Source organism: Lactuca serriola, chromosome 8, assembly GCF_051521515.1.
Source record: "Lactuca serriola cultivar US96UC23 chromosome 8, Lser_US96UC23_V15, whole genome shotgun sequence".
Classification (NCBI taxonomy): Eukaryota; Viridiplantae; Streptophyta; class Magnoliopsida; order Asterales; family Asteraceae; genus Lactuca; species Lactuca serriola.
The window spans coordinates 220,380,942-220,398,706 of NC_136415.1; the positions used below are offsets into that span (position 1 = coordinate 220,380,942).

Below are 17,765 nucleotides of genomic sequence, written 5' to 3' on the forward strand. Positions count from 1 at the left end.
GACCTTGATCAGGGGTTGACTATTGGGTTACAGAGTACCTTGTAAGGATAAAGGCTTATGTGTATATTGAACTATGGTTATAGGTGGTCGGATCGGTGTCGAGTGATCCGAGAGTTGGAGTCTACCTTCCGAGTCGACATCTGCGAGGTGAGTTATCCTCAATATATCGATAGGGTCTACGGCACCAAGGTCGGCCCTTAGTTGTTATTGTTATGGTATGCTACATGTGGTTATGACCTGTTAGGTAGGAATCAGGGTCGACAGTATGTTATGCTCTTATGATCCATAGGGATTGGTATGTTAGTGACCTGCTAGGTCAGTACTCTAGTTACAGGAGAATTTTATGATTTATGATCAGTGTGACAAATATGTTTGATGTTAATATATGCATGTATATGATAGTATGCGCACATGGTTATTTTCTTGTGGCTGGGTTGAGGCGGTCCTGCTTTGTGCTGAAGGCCAATATACCCTATGAGCGGTCCGGGGAGACTGTAGGCCCACGTGGCGGACCAGTTATGCTGAAGGCTCGGGATAGATTCAGACAGACTGTAGACCCGGTAGGGCGGTCCAGTCAGGTCGATGGCCTAATATGAATGTTGATTGATTGATTGTTACTGTTATGGTATTGTCAGTGTGGCGTTGGTATTTTTGGGGTAGCTCACTAAGCCCTCGGGCTTATAGTTATCAGTTTACTGTTTCAGGTACTTCAGGAGATCAGGGAAAGGCGAAGGCATGACTGTATCGCTCCTCATCCTTATGTTATGATTTTTGGGACACTCTGATGGGAAAATGATTTGAAAACATTTTGTAAACAATGGAATGTGTATTATGATTGAAAAAGTTTAAAATTTTTGTGAATTTTATGGATGTATCACGGATTCTTTTTTCCTTATATTTGGATGATATGATTATTACTGATGAGGACCATGGTAGTATTGAGTCTTTGAAGCATGATTTAGCTCATAGATTTGCTATGAAGGATTTGGTTTTATTTCGTTATTTCTTGGTTATTTAAGTAGCTCTGTCTAAGAAAGGGTATCTTCTTTCTCAAAATAAATATATATATCTGACTTGTTTACATGGGCGGGCCTCTCTAACAATCAGACTCTTGATACTCCTCCTGAAACCAATGCACGATGCTCTCCTACTGATGGTTTTCCTTTGTTTGATTGAAATCTTTATCGCACGGTTGTGGGAAGTTTGGTTTATCTCTTCTTATACTCGTCCAGATATCGCTCATGTTGTCCATGTTTTCAGTCAGTTTGTTATTGCTCCTACCTTTGTTCATTGGGTAGCAGTTGTCCGTATTCTGAGATATCTTTGTGGCACTCAGTTTCAGACCCTCTTGTTTCCCTCAACGTCTTCTCTTGAGTTACGTGACTATACTGATGTTAATTGGGATGACGATTATCATGATCGTAAATCCACCACTAGATTTTTGCGTATTTGATGGAGAGTCTGTCATTTCATTGAAGAGCAAGAAATAGGACGTTGTCTCTAGATCTTCCACGAAGGCTGAGTATCGTGCTATGGTATTGACTACATGTAAGAATATCTGGTTACAGTGGCTCCTCGTAGATATGGGAGATCACATTTCTTCACCTACTCCCTGCTTTGTGATAACAAAAGTGCGATACAAATTGCAAAGAATTCTATTTTCCATAAGCGGAGGAAGCACATTGAGATTGACTGTCATTGCATCCATCATCACTTATAGCTCAGAACAATATCGTTTCTGTTTGTTTCATCAACCTTGCAACTTGCGGATATTTTTACGAAGGCTCTATCGGCTTCTCGGTTTCGGTTCTTGTGTGACAAACTCTCAATGCTTATTGTTGTGGCATTGTGAGTTTGAGGGGAGATGTTAGCCTATATGTTATTAGCCTACATGTTTATGGGCTCTTTAGGCTTTAGCCCATTAGGGTTTTGTCTTGCTGGTATTTGCTCCCCGCTTTCTTCTTTGTAGTCTTTATGTTTTTTTATTGAGAACCTTGTAATTTCTCGCTATCATAATCATATGACAGTATTCTCAAATATAAAGCTAGAGATTGAGATTATTAGACTTAGTTTGGAGAGTTTGATGATGAATGTGAGTCATAGCTTTCATAATTGGCGGGAGTGTGTAATAAAGTGAGGTGTGTCTTAGTTGATTCTTTCTATTTTTCCAAATACGTTATTCAATAAAAATTCCATTTTCACCGTCATTATGTGTTTAATTACTATAAGGGACCAACTGTTTATCTTACTAGTTAGATAGACATCGAACAGCTTTCCATGCCGACGAAATAACTTCGAAAGTTTTGCTTCATCCCATTCATCTGGAAAGTTGGAAAAGAAAAAAAAAGTCATGGCTTTTCCTCTGATAGTCATTACCAATAGTTGTCTACTTTTCATATTCATTGATAGATTTCCTCCAACCAACCATTATTCAAGCTTCCGTCGTATCATACTTAAAGTTTAATCGATCTTTTTACCAAGCTTTACTGCTAGGTGTTTGCTTATTTATTTTTACTTGAACATTTTCCATCACAACGGTATGATGATCCTAAGCATCATTACCGTGTTCAAATCACTTTCAAAATATAAAATAGTTATAAGGTATAGAAAAATGATTATTTAATTCGTACAGACAATACAATTGTAGTGACTGATCCAAATGTAGCAATATGTGATTGTCTTCTCAAAACTACAACTATAAAATATGTAAAGAAAACAACTTTCCTCTCAGTACCATATCATCTTATATTTGTAAGCATCCGTAAATCAACCATCTCTTAATTAAGAGTCACTTGAATAAACTTGTGAAGAAAACCATTTCGCTATTAGTACCATACTTTCTTTCGGCTTGTAATATGGCACTAAATGTCCTGCGCCCTATAAACATCGAAATCACATTACAACATTTATATAATAATTATATCATAGATGCACAATAGAACTAATTATTTGTGAACGCAGTTACACCCTTACTTTCAAGATATATTTTTAAGATGTACAATTTTATATTTTTGAAAAGAAAAAAAAAAGCCACACACACACACAACTCCAGTGCCAAAAGATGGAAAAATCATTTCTTACTTTAACCGTAGAAAACGTCAACGAATAATTATTGTGTGCATATTTCGTTTCATATCTGCAAAATAGAAGTCATGTAATTAGTAAGAGTAAGATTATTGTGGAACTATTAAGTGAAATGTTTTAAATATGAGCGCGAGCGGACGTGTATGTGAGTGGGAGAGACATTTTAGCTTTATTATGCTTCCATATTATTAAATATCAATCAGAAAGTTTTCTTGTAGCAATTTGCTCTAATATAATATATGGTAAATAAACAAACACCTCAAAATTAAAAATTAGTTTAATCGAAATGAGATGAATCTCACCCCCCGACTTGACCTTCACTAAAAAACGGCTTCCATGGGTTTTCAACCCCAAGATTGAGAGAAGCAATCCATTGCTCAACGCCAACATATGGAAATGTCATATCATGGTCGCCACTGTCACATTTATGCATATATGTTACTAGATTTACAAGGATGTTTCAATTCCTTAATAAAGAGGAAGGCCACGACTAGATTACCTCATAATCAAAGATCGACAATGTTTGCTAGAAAGCTTCTCATGATAACGAAAACTACTAAAAATGTCATAAGAATAACAAAATGTGTCATTCTTTCCCTGATCATAATGCATGGTAGAGTTGCGCAACTCCCATTTTCCTATTGTTCCCTATAATAAAAAATCAAGAAATGAAATTGAATGATGGTATTAGATCATTTATCACTTTAAGGAAATAATATTGGTAACATACTTGACGGATGTTGATAGCTTGTTGTACAACTTTAGAATTTGCCCAGGTCGCTGCAACCGCATTAAAATCGCTCTATATTGATCACGGCTAATGTTAGAATTCCATGCTTTTTCGAATCCATCAAAAACCAAATCATAGATACAAAGTACATTGGGAAAACATGCAAGGCATTTTTTTTTTCCTTTTCACTTTATATAATCAAGTAATCTTGACATCTTGTATTACAGTATCATAATTAAACGAAATTTACATTCGTCAAATACATTAATAAAACCAACACAAATACACTAAATCAAGCATATGGTAGGTAAAGGATCAAATTTCAAAAAACACATACAACTAAGAACCTCCACAACGAAGACATGCAAATATAATTACAAATTACATAGCTTGTCAAGTATACCTCCTCCTCTTTCATATTTGCAATTTTATGTGCAAGTAATGTCATATCTCACACTTTAAGCTTTTTTTATTTTGTTGTTTTAGTAAAACCTTCTCTCTCATACATACATACATACATACATACATACATACGACTTAATATCAAAGTAAATATTTCTTTTATGTTTTATGTTTTACTTTGCATTAATTTAGTATTTTATAAATTAATTTGCATGTTTTTAATTAATTTGTATTTATTTTCAAATATAAAAATTAAGTGATTAGGTAGAAATGTGAAAACTGGTTTTTCATTTGTTGTGAGATAAAAAAGTTCGATGACAAAAGAGAGAATCAAAAAAAGTTGATATAATAAGTGAGATCAGAGTGTATGCTCTCTATCCATAGTAGTTTTTACAGTTGTATATTACGACCGCATAAAAACAATAATTGTCAAAAGTCTTTAAAGAAGGTTCATTCTTTCATATATCGTCATAGATGTTTATTTATATGGAAAAATAGTATGAATTTAGATATTTTTAATTTTTTTTTTTCAATAAGAAAACTCTAAAAAAAAAGAAATTTTTTGTAGTGTTTTACATGAATGCTAATGGTAAAGACTATCAATATGTGGATGAAATTGACTTCCTTGTTCATTGGTTTTTTGCTCTATTGAACTTTTCTCTTTATTTTTTGTGCCTCTCTCTCTCACATATATATATATATATATATATATATATATATATATATATATATATATATATATATATATATATATGTGTATGTGTGTGTGTTAAAAAATAGAACATAGATAGTCTATAGAGAGGGATAACGGAACCAATCAATCGACAAAATCATTTCCACGACGGTATCATTGTTTATACTACTATGACTCATCATCATCTCAAAATGTCATCGTTGTCTTTTGTTCGAAAATGAATGTCTGATTAACCTGTGTATGAATGTTGAGAAAGAGGTAAAAATATCAATCAAAATCTTATAAAGCTTCAAAGTTGAAAGTCCAGGGCGAAAGACGCATAAATCTATAATGAGAGACCGCATAGCTACTAACGAGCTTCTTATATGAGACTACTTTAATGAGGAGTCAATTTGTCAAGGGTATAATTTTCATTAACGGTTTTGAATGTGCAAACTTTTATTTCTACATATAGTCAACCATTTAATGAGAGACTGAATATATATATATATATATATATATATATATATATATATATATATATATATATATATATATATATATATATATATATATATATATATATATATAAGTCATTGTTAAGGTTTTACTCCATTACATAAATGTGTAGTTGCAATTCGTCTATTAGCCTATGACTTTGCAAATCTATCATTACGCATTATGGTCTAATATATTTGTATAAACCTTCGTTTAGTGACTTTTAACAATATATATGCGGAGTGACAAAGGTCACCCAACGATAATACTTAGTAATTGGATCACATGATCATTGGATTTGATATGTCGTATATTGGTGATCTTATTTCAAATAAAGACCTAAATCTTCTGAATATGTCACTAATATTCTACATCAGTAATGAGGGGACAACACTAGACTGATGGGACTATACTAGAATGTAAGTTTGATGTTAATGGTACGACATACAAGTATGGTAATATCTTGTCGATGTGTTCTAAATTTTTTGTATTTGTAAAATCCAGACCAAGATAAACAAAAAAAATTATAGGGCTTAAGAAAGAGACATAAAGGATATAGAACACATTTGGAGCCTATAAGTATATTTAGCATATACTATAAAATATAGAAAGACCAGGAAAGATGTAAAAACTCACAACTATAATTTATATGTTCATCATATTATATAATATGGTTTTAGAAGATGAAAACCATATGCTAGTTTAACAAAAACAAATATGCTCCACAAAGTGCCAATAGAAGTGGGTACCCCATATGGAGAGAAGAATGGATATATGTGATTAAAAAAAAATATTAGGAGCTCTCCAGAACCTCGAAAAGGTACTTTTGGAACACCAATAGGCATTAAATGAAAGAAAAAAAAAACTCAGTTTATCAATAAAGAGCCCGAGCATGATTCTGATAACTAGTTCTCACGTTGAACGAGTTTATTTTATTTAAATTTTAATTTTCAATTTACCATTGTTACTAAATTGTTTTAATTTTTTATTTTTAATAATGAAATTTGAAATTAAAGTCGAAATGAAATAATAATAAAAAAAGAACTCTAGAAAACAATGACACCATAAGTGTTACATGAAAAATAAAGTGAAGTCACAAAGATGAGGTGACAGTATTTGGTAGGAAAAACGCAGTCACATAAAATTTACTCACTTTGTCTACTAGATGTCGTTCTTTGTCAACTAGTTGCTAGCCCTCACAATAAAGGAAAAATATATAACAAAGTTTCTTCGTAATTGGTGTCTTTTAGATTTGCATATATTTTTGTAGGAACTATGAATCTTAACATTGTTAATATATATATATATATATATATATATATATATATATATATAGAGAGAGAGAGAGAGAGAGAGAGAGTACTTCACAATATTCCATTGGATTAGTATCGTCACAAAAAGGTTCCAAAATGTTATCAAGACTAATGTGACTGGTACACTGCAAATTGGAATTAATGTGAACATCATTATATAATGTTTACGAATGCCATGCATGTATTAGTAACTTGATCCATAAGTCTTACCTCTTCATATCGACGAAGACTATTTGCACATAATGTGTTCCTTGCATTAACGTCCATGTAGTTACCTTGACAATATTTTATCGCAGACTGCAAAGTTAATAATACATTATAAATAAGACTCAGTTTCCGAATTTCATGTTTTTTTACATTTTACAAAAGTTACCTTATAAGTATCATCTGATATGAGTGCCATACGATGTGCATATTCAAGTCTTGAATTAATATCCTTGAACTTATCCGTGAGTGGACTAACAAGAATGTAGCCCTACAATCCAATTTATGAATATATAAGATAATTATATGTTCTTGTATTTCATTGAAACTATGGAAATGTAAGGAAATATGTTCACATTTTGAGATACTAGTTAGGTACTTTGAAATTTTTTATGTTACCCTATTGATGGGCACCTCTTAGGTTTCTAAAAAACGAACATTGATATACTAACTAGTTAAGTACTTTGAACTTTTTAGTTAGTTCCGAGTAATCTGTGGGAAAAATTGCCCACGACCTTTTACCCATGAATCTGGTTTCATGGGAAATCCATAGGTAAAGAACATTAACCACAAATTACACTCGGATATGGCCATGAGTGAAGGTGTATTTTGTTGTAGTATTTAGAGGGTTTAGAAAATTACTTGAATATTTAATGTTGGTTGATCTCCACGCTCATTACCTATAATAGTGAAAATGTTCCAAATATCACAATTTCATCATATCGATAATCAATTTATGACACTAAAAAAAAGACATTAATAAAATTACCTTCAAATATTTCTAGAGTAATTTTCGGAACGAGGAGACCCATATAAGAAATCCCTGCTATGTAGAGCGGATTGTTTAGGAATCGCGGATGCTCAACAAGAAACTGTTTAAGCATAACTACATAAATAAATTAACTGATAAATGTGTACATTAAACATCTCAAGTACGTACAACAAAGTAAAATGATTATATACACATCCACAATATAAGCTCTACAACATGATCTAAGTGGTTGCTAATTAAATTTGCATTGTAACATTTTATAAAGTTACTTGAAATGAAAAAAGATCGATTGCATTACACATAAATTCTCTTTTGGTTTCATGAAATATGCTATTTTTCTAATACAATATTAGATTGTGCATAAAGTATAATGCTTAGTTTAACCTTCTTTATAAACTCTTTAGCATGAGTAGCCAAGATGTTGTCACTACTAATCCATCCATCTTTCGTTTCAGAATATGAAAAGCCAGTACCAGCTGGTATATCCACAAATATGATATTGGCAATCTAAAAAAATACAATGAACCAATTATATAAAATTTCAGCAAAAATAAATAAATAAATATTACGTTGGCGTTGAAAGTAAAAATAATTGAAAAATGAGATGAAACTTGAACCGGCCTGTGTCCATGCATTTGGATTCAATATTAATGTGATATTATCTGGGCCATTATCCAAGTCGAAGTTGAGTGGACCTATAAAAACACATATAAATCATTGTCAAGATAAGTGTAAGTTGTAACCCTTATTCTAATAAGTGTATTTTTCATTCTGTTTAGCCATTTATTAGTTGACCTTAGATTGTTTTTCCAATTTATAGATGTCTTTTCCAATTCCTTGTATTAAAATATACTTTTCTCCATAATGAAATTCTAGAAATATTTTCTTTACTGTTTTATAAGTTCACATGGTATCGAAGTTCAATTCCATCATTCTTTTCTACATTGATAATTGTGGAAGAGGTTATGGAAGGCATTTGTTTGTTTTTCTCTTCTAGTTAGGTATAATGTGTTCAAACAAACTAGTTTGTTGATTATTGCGGCTTGTATCATTCTTTTGTTTCTTGTTGGTTTCGTTTTTCGTATCTTCTACTAGTATAGGATTTTGTTTGGTCCTTGTTGGCAATATGCCTTTGAGAGATGATTATTTTCACCATTAATACTCAACTCGAAAAAATTATGCCTATTTAAATTATGTTGAAGAAAATTTTTTCCTAGTAAAAATGTGTGAGGTATTGTTACTGATAATTCTAATATTATGCAATTTTCTTGGATTTATGGGAAACTGATTATTCTAAGATTATCACTCGATTAAAAAAATAGGTATTCAATCAATTATGAATCAACTAGAAAAGTATGACACAAAAAAGAAGTCTTGGATCATTTGGATATAATGTACACCTAGTCTAATTTTCCAAAACAGTCTTGAAAACTAATATTCGATGTCTTTAGCAAAACACTATGTGTGTTCAAAAAATTTATGATGTCATTTCTGAGTTGTGGGGTCAGTTAGACCTTAATGGATCTGATGAGTTAAAGGCTTTTAAACCTTACATTGCGAAGATGGAAGATCAGAGATTAGCCTAGTTCTTGGTGGCATTATAAATTGATTTTATAGGATTACATAGAAAACTCCTTCATTGTACACTTTTTTCCTTACATTAAGTTGTTCATAAGCTAATTGAAGAAGAAAATCATCTCAAAATCTAAGTTTGAAAAAGGGTCTACAATAATCTCAACATGCAAATCATTTTCGGCCAAAAGTTTCATTTGATGAATGTTCTTTTTGTAAACAAAAAAAATTAGAAATATCAACTCCAGTTGTGATTTAGCAAGGGAAAGAAATATCAACGACCTCTTGTTCTGTTCTAGCCTTTTAAAAAAAAAAAAAAAAAAAAAAAAAAAAAAAAAAAAAAAAAAAACAAGCCATCTTGTCAGTTTCAGCCACAACACTTGGCTCCACAATTTTATCCCCTGTAGTTTTGGTGCCTCTACTCCTTCTGTAGAGACTGATTCCCAAATTGTGTTCACACCATCAACGACTTTGGATCCCCAAGATTTTGAGCAACTCAAACAGTTCTTAGCCTCGAGTCCTACTTCCATGTCGGCATCTATGTCTCACTCATGTATGTCATCCTCAAGCACTTCAGGTATTTCTTTATCCTTATGGATAATGGAATATGGTGCATCACACCTTATGTCACCTCATTATCATATTTTTCTTTATTATGTCATGGTTCACCAGTTTATGCCATTATAACATCTCTCTCTAGTACATATCACAATATTGTCTACTTTGGGCCATTCAACCGAGGACTTCCCAGGAGATTACCCATCTTGGTCCTGCTCTCACCAAAGCATGCTTAACTATAGAGTTCTTTATGGGACATGTTTCCCTCACGAACTGAAAACATGTTGTGATAGAGAAGGTATCCACACCCCTTATCAGTTGTAACCTACCTTCACCCCCTTTATAGGGTCCGACATCCATGTCGAATACATCGACTTGTTCCTTAAATCTGATACCATTTGTAACATCCCATCTAGAACGTATCATAATATTTTCCTAAGAAATCCTCGTCTCGAGTGTCCCAAAGTGGACAATATTGTGATATGTGCTAAAGGAGGGTGATTTAGTCAATTCTTCTAGTTCTACATCAATCCTAGTATAGGGTATTGGTTCTATTTTTACCCATCATATTTCTCTCACCAATGTCTACTGTATTCCCAAAATTGCTTTGAATCTTGCTTCAGCTAGTGAATTGTGTAAATATGATCATTGAATTATCTTTCTCGATTCACTTTGTTTTATAAAAGATCTATTCTCTTAAAGGGTGATTGGGATTAGTCATAGGTTGTGAGACCTCTATGTTTTGGAGCAACTCAAAGTTTCTAATGATGTAACCTCAAGTGTTGATGTATCCTCTTTTTGTTTGATCCATTCGTCTTTTGCTTTTTATCTTTGGCATTCTTGGTTATGACATGTGTCATCGTTATATTTATAGTTTTTAGCCTCTATTGGTGTTTTAGGTCCTTTGAGTAGTCATGATAGTTTTATTGTTGAAGTTGTAAACTGGAAAAATCTATGTTTTCCTATTTAATAAAAATGCCACATTTTCTTTGCTCACTTTGATCTTTTACATTCTAAATGTGTGGGATCCATCCATAATATCCTCTAAGGGGGGTGCGAGTTAATATGTCCTTTTTTTAATGATTATACACAATATACTAGGGTTTATCTAATGAAACACACACCTAATTTCTTTACTATATGTAGAAATTTTAAAAAGCTTGTAAGACACATTAATTTGTTGTTATAAAGTGCGTTGTGTTACTTGTAGGGGAATATACCTCTAATGATATTACTTAATTATTGGTATCTGATGTAACTATACACTAGTCATCATGTACTAATACCACTCATCAAAATGGTGTTCTACAAAGGAAATAATGACATTATGTAAAAACGAAATGATCTTTGTTACTATCTTTTGACGTTCCTAGTGTGTTTTTGTGGAGAAGCTCTTCTTACTGTTATATGTGATTAATTGAATCCCTACGTATCATAACTCTAGTATGTCTCCATATATACATATATATGGATAATTACCTTATTATTCTTCTTTAAGGGTTCTAGGGTGCACTTTTTTTTTTCCTAAAACCTCATGTTGAGGAAATTAAACTGTTGTTAAACTCCACCTTATGTGTATTTTTGAGATATGATATTGGTCAAAAAGAATATCAATCATCTGATCTTGTAAGTAAGTAAAGATATGTCTCTCAGCATGTCACTTTGCTGGAGCATATTATGTTCTGCTCTAATCCTACTCTGTTTCACGACAAGACGCATAAATTTCCTAGTTATTGATCCTTTTAGTATTGACGATAATGACACTTCTTCTAATGCTCTGACTTATGAGACTCACACAACTCCATATGATTTATCCATGTCTGAGATCGTTCCCATACCTATTATGACTCCTAATCCTCTGTCTCCTCGTAAGTCTACTCATTCTTGTATGAACACCAAGCTCTCGAAATTTTCATATTCCTATAATTAACCTTTGTTCGTCTCTTTTTTTTGCAAGACACATTTTCAATATGAACTAGCATCCTACAAAGAGTTTTTTTTCAGATCCTCTTTGGTAAAATGTTATGGTTTAGGAACTTATGGTCATTTCTTAGACTAATACGTGAGATCTAAAACAATGTCTGATGGATTAGTCGAACAATCAAAGGCCAAACTCTTTGCCAAACACTGCTCGCAAAAGTATGGCATGTATTATGAGGATACCTTTACTTTGGTTGCAAAATAAGGACTGTTTTGTTTGTATTCTGGTGGCAATATCATTTTTTCGCAAATGGAAGATCTTCTAAATGGATATCAATAATGCATTCTTGAATGGTAATCTTCCTGAGGAGGTATACATGACCCTTGCCCCTAGGTATTACTCACCAGTTGGGTATAGTCGTTTTGCTTCGAAAATCTCTGTATGGTCTAAAACAGCCTTTCATGCTTGGTTTGAGAAATTCTCTATATTGAATACTTCTTCTGATTTTACTCCTAGTAATAATGATTTAACATTGTTTGTTAGATGTACTAGTGTCGATCAATTTCTCTTATCCGTGTACATTGATGACATGATCATTACTGGCGATGGCTATGATTGTATTAAGTCCTTGAAATATGATCTGGCTCACTGATTTGCTATGAAAGACTTTGGCTTGTTACATTATTCTTGGGTATTGAGGTTGCTCAATTCAAAAATGGTATTATATTATCTCATACGAAGTACCTTCTCTTTGAGCATGCACAACTCACTGACAATAGGATCATTGATATGCCTCGTGAAACTAATGACCAATACTCTCCAAGTGAATGTATTATTGTATCATATTCGATGATATATCATACCATTGTATCATACTCGTCCGAAAATAGCCCATGCACTTAATGTGGGTAGCTAATTTTTCACTTATCCTTCTAATGTTTATTGTATCTTGAAATATTTTCGTGGTACTCAGTTCTGGAGTCTTGAGTTTCCTTCGGCGTCTTCTCTTGAGTTGCATGCCATATAGTGATGTTGATTGGAATATGATCCTCATGATCTAGTAAGTTTATTGTGTTGTTTTAATTAGGGATGAAAGTGGGTCCAAACTTGAACCGGATGGACCCGGACCCGGAAAACCTAGAACCGGTTAATGGGATTTTGTAGAACCGAAAACCGGAGCGGTATATAGGAACCAGTTTCGGTACAGTTCCAGGTACGGTACCGGGTAAAGTGGGTCTAGAATCGGAAAACTCGGAAACATCAAAGTGTGTAGGTTGGAACCGGATAAAGTGGGTTTAGAAACGGAAAACACAAAAAACCCGGAATTTTTTGCTAATTACTTACTACTTAGTGGTTGAATTTAAAAATTTTCATATTGATATCCCAACTTCAGGAGACTGTAAGTCATTGAATATGAAACAAATATTAGCAAAATTATAGTCTAAAATCATGTACGAACTCTAAACTACACACTGGAAAAAACCACATATCAATCTGAACTTAACAAATAAGATATGCATGTGTTAACATTTTCATAGAATTCAAAATACAAAAACAAATAGCTGAAAAGCTGAAAATTTTCAGCTTTGATATCCTGACTTTACGGGGTTGTAAGTCATTGAATGTTAAACCAAAAATGACAAAATTATAGTCTAAAATCATGTACAAAATCTAAAAATACAAGTTGAAAAAAAACCGCATGTCAATCAACTTCAAACGAATTAGATATGCATGTTTTAAAAGTTTCACAGAATACAAAAAAGTTGAAAAACTAAAAACTTCTAGCTTTGATATATCGACTTTGGGGAACTGTAAGTCAATGAACATAAAACTAAAAATGACAAACTTATAGTAAAAAATCATGTAAAAACTCTAAACTACACGTTGGAAAAAATCCTATGTCAATCCGGCTTGAAACGAATGAGATATGCATGTTTTAAATGTTTCATAAAAACCGGTTCATAACATCAGTTCCGGTTCTTAACATTGGTTCCTAAAAGTGGTTCCGGTTCTTAACATCGGTTCTGGTTCCTAAAAGTGGTTCCGGTTCCTAACATTGATTCCAGTTCTTAGACCCGGTTTAACCGGACCCGCTGGACCCAAATTCGGATTACCCGGAACCCGGATAAAGCCAATTTTTAAACCCGGAACAGGAATCAGTCCTATATATTCTGGTTCTAACGGTTCCGGTTCCGATCCTATTCCGGTTCGGTTCTGGTTTTTCGGTTTTGAATTTCATCCCTAGTTTTTAATATTGAGCATTTTGTTTAACCATTTAACTAGGTTAACTGCTATAATCACTTATTTGTATTATCATATCAACACAAAATGAACTATATATTATTCTTGTTAAAACTTGCTCATATGATAAATGTTATAAGATCTAACAAAGAACACGTTTAATTAATTCGCACTTCAGTTTACATTTGTTATTTCCGTTATCTCTTTTTCAATATGTATAACCATTCGCCCTTCAAAAGTAAAATATAATTAGAATCATTAAGTTTAAACTATTGTTGCTTTCATTTGTGCAAATTATTGATGAGTGAAATAAAAAAATAACCATAAATACTTTAGCAATAAGAAATAACACAATTGTACATTTATATATAGAAAGAAAGGCGTACCTATTTCATATAACAATGTAAACAAGGCAGATGCGCCCGGGCCACCCGGAATGTAAAATATTAATGGGTCGTATTCTGCATTTCTTGTTGACTCAACAAAATAGTAAAACAATTGTACCCCTTCCTTCTCTCCTACTCCAATATAACTTTCACATAAAGAATATGAATATTTAGAACATATGAATGCATGTTTGGGTACCAATATTTTTTTATACGTGCTGGTGTATATTGAGAATTTTCTAGCTTGTAGAAATTTAGTACAAGATTAAAAACCTCAAACAATGATGATGAAATCAGGATTAATACTTTGGGTGCAGGTAATGTGCCCTGAGTCGATAACAGACTGTAATCCATTTTTTGAGCGGAGGGTTTGAACGTGTCAAACTTTTTTCTTATGTTTATTTGTGATAGCAATTGGTGATTAAAAGAATTAAGTTATAGTTCCTAAAAAAATTAATGGGTTGCTTGTTTCTTTTAAGAATTAAATACAAGAGGTTAGAGATGAATCATACGTACCCGGTTTCAAGTCGGAATGGAAGATCACCCGCATATCCAGGAAGTCTTTTGACTATTGATTTTGATCGACATAGGATCAGCAAGTAAGATGTGAGAATGAAAACAAAAGAAAGCAAAGAGTAGCTTGGTCTTGTTTCCATTATTGGTATGTGTCCTCAACTTTCGGATGGTATAGTATGACTACTTTGTTGCTATATATAGAACTTCTATGCGCGTATATAATTCCTATCCGATCATTGATTGAGTACAGAAACCACGTGAACATGCTCTCTAGAAATAAGATGCATTTGACAATAAAAAATATGTAAAGACATTTAATGATAATTAAAATTTATTATTCATTCAGATTTATCTAATTAAATAAAACGGTCAACGCATCATATTGGAAGAAATTAAACATTTAACTTAATATGAAACCACGTGAACATGCTCAAAAGAGCTGTACTTGGCAATAAAAAACATATACATACATTTAATGATAATTAAAATTTATTATTCATTCGGAAACTATATGGGCCATATATTTAGTTTTGTCAGAATTTTATTTGTTGTTTTATTATCATTTTCTTTTCTTAAATGTCATTTTAACCATTCATTTTAAGTTTGCAAAATATTATTTTTATCTTTTATTATCTAAATTTTCGTGTTTATCCCGTAGAGTATATATATATATATATATATATATATATATATATATATATATATATATATATATATATATATATTTCAAATATGGATGGACAATTATTGTGTGGTTGTAGAAATCAATCATAATTTAATAAACAATATAACATTAATTAAATCAAAAAGGATATATTTGCAATAGTACATATATATATTAATTAATATCTAAATTTAAGAATTGAAATCCCTTTGTTTTTGCAATTCGTTCCTAAATTACCCTATTAAAGCTCACCTCTCACCCACTCATTTATACAAAAATCTGCTTCAGTGCTTGACAATCGCTAGGGTTTAAGATCAAGATACAGCCGACTTATTCTATGTGCCTCCTACGATCGCAGAAGAGATTGGGGTCGAAACTGCCCCTTGCACCGCCAATGATGGTGTCGGTCAAAGGAAATCCCTACCTCTTTTTTATGTTCGATCAGACACTCTTAGCCGAGACTACTTTCGTTTACTGCATCGATCACGGCCGTTGCAATCAACCTACATCTTCTCGATTTTCGTTTCAATTATGCTGATTATTCTGATTTTGTTTATGGCAGAACATCTTCCATTTATGTTTGAAGATATGTTTATTCCAATCGAGCATCAATTCATTAATGAATGAAGCAAAGTCACAAATTGAGGATGTCAAATTATCAATCTTATTCATTAATGAAACTAGTGTCCTAATCTCGATGTCTTCTACTCCTTTAACATATGGTGCTCCTTCAAATTTAATTTTCCCTAGGTATGTTCCCATTCCAATTAGTTTAAAGGATTGATACATGGGATTTTGGTATAATAACTTACATCTAGAACAATTTCAGGGATAGGAAGACGAATTCTTATTCTGTCAATCTGATTCATTATTGAAATCTCGTGTCCCAATCTCGATGTCTTTTACTCCTTCAACATATGTTGCTCCTTCAAATTTAGTTTTCACCAGGTATGTTCTCTTTCCAGTTAATTTAAAGGACTGATTTGTGGGATTTTGGTATAATAATTTACATCTGGAACAGTTCCAGGAAGACAAATTCTTATTCTGTTTTAGTTAAAAACCTACCTTTTTATGTTTTCTTGTTAAAACTATTCACCTAATTGAATATTGATTTGAATAGTAGCAATTGAGAAGGCACGTTTAAGAGTTAAATTTGGCAACTAGAAACTTGATTGATAAGTCCTTATGTCTAATCAATGGTTTCAAGCTTTATAATTTTTTATTTTAGTGTAGAGTAATGTAATTTATTTGATTTACCTAATGCATGTTATTTTAAACGCATAGATTCTTTTAGAATTTTGGTCAAGCAATATTCTTTCAGAATGAGGAAGACTTTAGAATAAGGATGACAAATATTCTTTTAGAAGGAGGAAGACAAATATTCTTTCAGAATTTAGGAAGGGGGATGTTCTTCACATGTAGACCTGTAAATCGATCATCCCTAAATAACCAAAAAGAGAATAGAAGCTTCAGTTATATTCTTTAAAAATACGTATTATTTGATAATGCTTGTTCTTTAAGAATAAACTTGAATTTTAAATAAAAAGAAGTTGCATGGGTGCCACCTTTGATGCTCCTTCTGGTGTTGGAATTGTTGGAATTGTTGGAGTAAGGGCATGCATGACACTAATGGCCATTAGTAAAGTATTGTTCTTGTATGTTAATTCTTTTAGAATAAGTACTTTTTTATTTTATGTCGATACTTGTATGTTCATTGGTATTGTTGGTTCTTGAAGTTATGCATTTTTTATGTTGGTTTTTAAATTATGTATGTTCATTCCAGTAAGAATGCATATTCAAAAAAAAGTTTTGAATGTTCATTCATGAGTAAAGTCATGATATTATATATTTATTCTATCAGGATATTGATTTTTTTGTACATTAATTTTTAAGTTTTGTACGTTCATTCTTGCAAGAATACATAACAAAAAAAATTATGAGAATCAAATTTAATATTGAATTTATAGAAATCAGGTTTGAGTGATTGGCTAGTAGCAAGAATATCTCATCTGCCTTATTTGATTGTTAACCAAATTGATAGGGGTGTCGAACGGATAAAATTTTCGGGTTTCGGATAGAATGGGTCGTGTCAGGTAATTTGGGTTTTCGGGTTTGAGGTCGGGTCAGATAATTATCGGGTATACCCGGAAATTTCTTAAATGACACTTATTGATATTCTTTTTTATTTTTATTTTTTTTTATTTTTACGTGTTGGTTGGTTTAATAAAGAA

At 32.2% G+C, this 17,765-nt stretch overlaps 1 protein-coding gene across 2 annotated transcripts; it reads right to left on the minus strand.

Annotated features, from left to right (window-relative positions):
• Positions 1-2,576: 2,576 nt before the first annotated feature.
• On the minus strand, positions 2,577-15,057 carry LOC145069635 (serine carboxypeptidase-like 16). Of its 2 annotated transcripts, XM_079016586.1 has the most exons (14): positions 14,871-15,057; positions 14,355-14,500; positions 8,298-8,371; positions 8,061-8,183; positions 7,674-7,776; positions 7,547-7,584; positions 7,074-7,175; positions 6,911-6,997; positions 6,751-6,825; positions 3,815-3,886; positions 3,584-3,732; positions 3,387-3,500; positions 3,082-3,136; positions 2,577-2,877 (listed from the first exon to the last, which is right to left on the minus strand). In XM_079016586.1, exons 1-14 carry the CDS (start codon positions 15,008-15,010, stop codon positions 2,782-2,784), a joined length of 1,374 nt encoding a protein of 457 aa, XP_078872712.1. In that variant the 5' UTR covers positions 15,011-15,057; the 3' UTR covers positions 2,577-2,781. The 2 variants fall into 2 exon arrangements, with proteins under 2 accessions (XP_078872712.1, XP_078872713.1); XM_079016587.1 differs by lacking the exon at positions 14,355-14,500 and having other exon boundaries at positions 14,871-15,038.
• Positions 15,058-17,765: the final 2,708 nt, after the last annotated feature.

What these genes read in the sequence shown, in the direction of transcription:
- LOC145069635 (XM_079016586.1), bottom strand. Translation starts at nt 15,010, where the DNA reads ATGGAAACAAGACCAAGCTACTCTTTGCTTTCTTTTGTTTTCATTCTC. An exon ending in AACCAACATTAAATATTCAA is followed by an intron (nt 7,176 to 7,546) that starts GTAATTTTCTAA and finishes ATTGGATTGTAG; the next exon opens with GGCTACATTCTTGTTAGTCC. An exon ending in AGTGAAGGTCAAGTCGGGGG is followed by an intron (nt 3,137 to 3,386) that starts GTGAGATTCATC and finishes TCTATTTTGCAG; the next exon opens with ATATGAAACGAAATATGCAC.